Genomic DNA, 6,000 nt, shown 5'->3' on the forward strand with positions numbered 1-6,000 from the left:
ATTGAAAGAAAAGAGGGAGGATTGAAACGCCTAGGAATAGATGGAACACTGTTGTTGACAGACACGCAAAACACCAATCTGGGCTCTGTTTTTTAACCCAGGATTCACATTTTTAAGTATCTTTATTAGTTTACTTTTAGGCCAGGGTAGGCATTGGAAATTACCTAAACACATTTGATTTGATTGACTTTGAAAATGTGTATTGAACCCACGCTAGCTAATACTTTTTTTTTGGTTCTGGTTTCAAATGGGGAAATATGCTTAATTATAGCTTGCATCATCGCTTGGAAATTGTAGCATTTATATGTTGATGTAACTTGCCTGAATGCAAAAAGAGGACTATGTATAGGAAAAGGGACATATGTAAATAGATCCAAAGCATGTTTGGCAAGGCAGAAAAGCCAAAAGGGAAAGAGGAAAATGGCATTACCTGCCAAACATTTAGGGGCTACATGCCAAGTATTACCTTGACTTCCTTCCAATCTGTAGCCCTGTTTGGTCTTCAGCCTCATACATAAAACCCTCTAAAATTTTAGGGTAGAAGTGGGATAACCTCTGAGTGATTTCAGCATAATTATTTCTGGAAAAGGTGGACTTGAGTGTATGGCAGCTTCCTCAGCATACATTTTAAATAGGAACTGTACTTAATTTAGATTTTTACATTTTGGGATGAATGTGGGTGATTTCTACAGATTTCAACCTCTAGCTCACCTTGTAAATTGTTTTAATTCTCAAATGCAGATTCACATCAAAGTAGCCAATTGTATTAGTTAGCTACTGCCATATGATACTATAAAATGAACAATCCCAAACTCAGTGATTTAAATCATTGAAATAAATGATTTCCATGAAAGTTTGTGTTGACCAGTGCCTACTGATCTAGGCTCGGTACTAGCTAGGTGGCTGGTATCCAACCGTCAGCTCCAGCTGGGCTTGGCTGTGCTAGCTCTGCTTCCTGAATATTTATCCTGGGGCCAAAGATGAGGGGGAAACAATACCTGGTGGACGGTCTTCTCATGGCAAATGACAAGGTGCAAAAAAATAAGTGGGAACACATGAGGTTGCTTAAGGCCTATGCTCAGAAATGGCATTCTACCAGCTCTGCTCACATGTTATTGGCCAAAGTGGCCAAGGCTAAGGTGCAGGCGAGTGCACTTTGATGCCAACCTATGTCCATCATCACCAACTGCCAATCAAGACCAAGATCTTTATGGTGCAAGTGGTGATATTCCTTAAAAGCAAGAAAAATGTCTTCACAGAGTGTTCTTTAATATATGGTTGGATGCAAAATATGTTGGATGAGAAAATAAGAGACTAAGTTGTTTTATTATTACTTGTGTTTGCATTTTACACACTGCTTGCACTATTATCTGAGTATGAATTTTAACAATTGACTTGCAATGAGTAATGTTCAGAATAATTTATGTCAATAAAATACTTCATCTGGCCGGGCGCGGTGGCTCACGCTTGTAATCCCAGCACTTTGGGAGGCCGAGGCGGGCGGATCACGAGGTCAGGAGATCGAGACCACGGTGAAACCCTGTCTCTACTAAAAATATAAAAAAATCAGCCGGGCGTGGTGGCGGGCGCCTGTAGTCCCAGCTACTCGGAGAGGCTGAGGCAGGAGAATGGCGTGAACCCGGGAGGCGGAGCTTGCAGTGAGCCGAGATTGCGCCACAGCACTCCAGCCTGGGCGGCAGAGCGAGACTCCGCCTCAAAAAAAAAAAAAAAAAAAAAAAAAAACTTCATCTACTTTTATACATTTTATAATCTCAGCACTTTGGGAAGCTGAGGCAGGCAGATCACTTGAGGTCAGGAGTTCGAGACCAGTCTGGCCAACATGATGAAACCCCATCTCTACTAAAAATACAAAAATTAGCTAGGCATGGTGGTGGGCACCTGTAATCCTAGCTACTTGGGAGACTGAGGCAGGAGAATCGCTTGAGCTCTGGAGATGGAGGTTGCAGTGAGCCGAGATCATAAAACTGCACTCCAGCCTGGGGGACAGGGCAAGACCCTGTCTCAAAAACAAACAAAAAAGTTATGAAAGATCAAGTGTTTTATGTTTATAATTTTTTGATGACAATCTTTGAATATAAGAAACAGAAAAAAAGACAACCTTGCACTTTAAAAGAAAAATAAGCTACTCATTTCCAAATTTAGTTGGTGTTTTAGTTACTAGCATTTGTACCTCTCTTCTTTGAGGAGGAAATAGTTTTACCATTGACCCCAAACCTACTTGGCTTCTTTCACTCTAAGCCCCAGCTGGATGTGTCAGTGGTTTTTGGAGGTGGAGTTGAATAACAATTCAGTGTTAATAGAGTCACATTATTGAACTTTTCTTTCCCCAGATTGATGTTCTGCCAGAAATTGTGGAGGCTGTGGAAGGAAAGGTGGAAGTCTTCCTGGACGGGGGTGTGCGGAAAGGCACTGATGTTCTGAAAGCTCTGGCTCTTGGCGCCAAGGCTGTATTTGTGGGGAGACCAGTCGTTTGGGGCTTAGCTTTCCAGGTAATTGGACAAAGAAATAAATATATACAATAGACAATTTGACAGTAAAACAAATGAATAAAACAAGTCAGACTGATTTACACAATAGTTCTGTATTTTTTCACTTGGTTAGGGGGAGAAAGGTGTTCAAGATGTCCTTGAGATACTAAAGGAAGAATTCCGGTTGGCCATGGCTCTGAGTGGTAAGACTTATTCTGGTTTACAACTTTCTTTTTTTTTTTTTTTTGATGTTTAAGTCAAGGTCCTTGGTGGAGAGAAGTGAATTTGAAAGGGAAGAGTGTGGGATCATTTGAGTATATAAAATTTGACGTTGACTCCATATTTACAGCTTTGAGGAACTCTGCGTGTGCATAGTCTCTAGTAATTACTTCACCTCTATATTTCACAGCTTTATTAGGAATATTTTGGTGAGTACGAGTACTCGAAGGTGGTTGCAACATCATTTTCTTCCTCATCTCATAACACGTGAACACTTACGTCTACCTGGATAGTCAACAGCTCCCTTTGGACATCTAAGTGGCATCCCAAACTCTTACCTGTCCAAAACTAAGCTGCTAACTTTCCACATTAAACCTGCTCCACCTGCAGTTTCTCCATCAGTTCATGTTAATCCCATAGTTTCAGTTGCTCAGTACAAAAATCTTCAGTCATTCTTGACTCTTCTTTTCTCTCACACCTTCTTACATATAGGGGCTCGATCTTCAAAGTATAATCAGAATCTGACCTCCCTGTCATCTCCACTGCCACCGCCCTGGCTGGAGCCATCATCGTCTCTCATCCCGTGGACATTGTGGGTGGGCGCGTCTATCCTCACCTGTTTCCCCTCTCCCAGTCTATTCTGATCATGGAGGCCAGAACAGTTCTTTTAAACATTAATTGAGATCATGTTACTTTTCTGATCAGAAAACCCCCAGTGGCTCTTGGTTTACTCAGAGCAAATGCCAAAGTCCTTATAGTGGTTTACAAGGCCTCATATGGTTTGACTCCCGTCACCTTTCTGATACCAACTTCTACTAATGTCACCCTTACTTATTCTACCCATGTGACATTTTGCCTTCGTGATGTCCCTTGACTATGTGAGATATGTTTCGGCCTTGGGGTATTTGCAATGGTTGTTCCCTCTGCCTGGATGCTTTTCCTCCAGATAGCTACATGAAAAACCTCCTCTCATCTTTCATGTGTTTACATAAATTGTACTTTCTTAAAGGTGCCTGTTCTGATTACTGTGTTTAAAATAGCAATTTATCCTCCACCCATCTATTCGACTCCCAGTTTTCTTTTCCAGTTTTCTTTCATCCTTTTTCCATCGCATCCACTGTCTCCTATATATCATCTATCATAGAATTTCCTTTTAAAATTATATGCATTATATATTGTCTGTTTCCCCTTTAGAACATAAGATACATGAGGCAGGGGGCTTTGTTGTCTTGATTGCAGTATTTTCAGTGGCTAGAGCAGTGCCTGGCACACAAACAATACATATTTGCTGAAAGAATGAATAAATAAATAAATACGCGTTAAAATATTACTAGTGATTATTTCTAATTTGACTCAGAAAGAACCTGTAGCTAGAAACAATGGCCGTGAGTTAATTATCAGCTACCCCATTTTTGAAGGTAAAAAGGGTTTCCTTTTCTGTAATCCATATGATCTGGATTGTCCCCATAGATAGAACTCCCCAGATAAATGGTCTACTCACTACTGTGCTCAGTCTGCAGACAGAGCCTCAACAAGAAGAATGCCATTCTGTGAATCCTCACTACACATTTTAATTTGCTACAGACATATCCTAAAAGAGAGCTTTCAGTCACTGACTCTCTATTAAATGTGGCAGAAAGAATATACTCTTTGTGTTAATAAAAATATGTGCCAGTCATTTTGTGTTAAGGACTGTTTAGGTAATAAAAAATGGTCTCATGCCACATAAGATTTGGCAAGCCTACCTTGAATCATAAACCTTACATTTGTCAAATTTTACATTCCATGGGAAAACGATTACCTGCCTGATTATTATTGCATTCAGTTCATATTAAATGTATGCATTATTTTTTCAGGGTGCCAGAATGTGAAAGTCATCGACAAGACATTGGTGAGGAAAAATCCTTTGGCCGTTTCCAAGATCTGACAGTGCACAATATTTTCCCATCTGTATTATTTTTTTTTCAGCATGTATTACTTGACAAAGAGACACTGTGCAGAGGGTGACCACAGTCTGTAATTCCCCACTTCAATACAAAGGGTGTCGTTCTTTTCCAACAAAATAGCAATCCCTTTTAGTTCATTGCTTTTGACTTTTCAATGGGTGTCCTAGGAACCTTTTAGAAAGAAATGGACTTTCATCCTGGAAATATATTAACTGTTAAAAAGAAAACATTGAAAATGTGTTTAGACAACGTCATCCCCTGGCAGGCTAAAGTGCTGTGTCCTTTAGTAAAATTGGAGGTAGCAAACACTAAGGTGAAAAGATAATGATCTCATTGTTTATTAATCTGTATTCTGTTTACATGTCTTTAAAACAGTGGTTCTTAAATTGTAAGCTCAGGTTCAAAGTGTTGGAAATGCCTGATTCACAAGTTTGAGAAGGTAGCACTGGATAGAATGGGTGGTGGTAATTGGTGATACTTCTTTGAATGTAGATTTCCAATCACATCTTTAGTGTCTGAATATATCCGAATGTTTTAGGATGTATGTTACTTCTTAATCAGAGAGAAATAAAGCATTTTTGGGAAGAATATATCTAGTCCATTTGTAACAATATGAAATTTTAATTTTATTTTCTGAATCCTAATTATCTCCTCGTTTCTTTTCTGCATACCTTATTGGTTCTCCTATACCTCCTACTTCCCTTTCTTTACTCTTTTGATTCTTTACCATTGATAGCCATGTGCAAAGGTAGCTACATAATGTGTGAGGACTATGCCAAATTAAAATGTGGGCCCCTTGTTCAAAAACCAAGACAAAACTCTTTTCCTTCCTTCCACAGTTTTTCTCTTAAGCTGTCATGGAGACTTGCTGTTTCATGTCATGCTTCCTTGGGCATGGGGATACCCACATGGTAAGAGTAGAGCCTTCCAGGTGCCTGGGGTATTGCCTTATAACTTGCCTTGATCTTACCTGTGCACATGCCCAGAACCCTGCTGGGGGTGCAGGGCAAAAATACTAAGCAGAATGCCTGAGCCAGCAACCAAGAACTCACTTAGCAGACATAGGCAGGTGGCAGGAGATGGAACAATGTGTGGTGCTAGGCTCTCAGTGTCCCCGGCACAAGTTCCACTGTTGCATCGCGCTTCGCTTATAAAACACAAATTCAATGATAACATTATTAAGTATTTTAAGCCAATAACCACAGAGCATCAAACCCTAAGCCTGAGTCCCCTTTCTGAGCATGGAGCCCTGTCCACTGCACGAGGAGCATGCCCATGAAGCCCTGATCACATGACTTTTAGATTCATTCCCAAACCAAGCATTTGACAAATTGGAGGTGAACTAG

The 6,000-nt window shown here is 40.2% G+C and overlaps 1 protein-coding gene across 1 annotated transcript in view; it reads left to right on the forward strand.

Annotated features, from left to right (window-relative positions):
* Positions 1-5,242, forward strand: part of HAO1 (hydroxyacid oxidase 1) — a 58,160-nt gene extending 52,918 nt beyond the window's left edge. Inside the window, exons 6-8 of the mRNA XM_055265854.1 lie at positions 2,352-2,510; positions 2,623-2,692; positions 4,565-5,242. Of these exons, the coding sequence (XP_055121829.1) occupies positions 2,352-2,510; positions 2,623-2,692; positions 4,565-4,635 (300 nt within the window). The 3' untranslated portion in view covers positions 4,636-5,242. The remainder of the gene's footprint in view (positions 1-2,351; positions 2,511-2,622; positions 2,693-4,564) is intronic.
* The last annotated feature ends 758 nt before the right edge of the window (positions 5,243-6,000 follow it).

This window comes from Symphalangus syndactylus, chromosome 24 (genome assembly GCF_028878055.3).
Source record: "Symphalangus syndactylus isolate Jambi chromosome 24, NHGRI_mSymSyn1-v2.1_pri, whole genome shotgun sequence".
Taxonomy (NCBI): Eukaryota; Metazoa; Chordata; class Mammalia; order Primates; family Hylobatidae; genus Symphalangus; species Symphalangus syndactylus.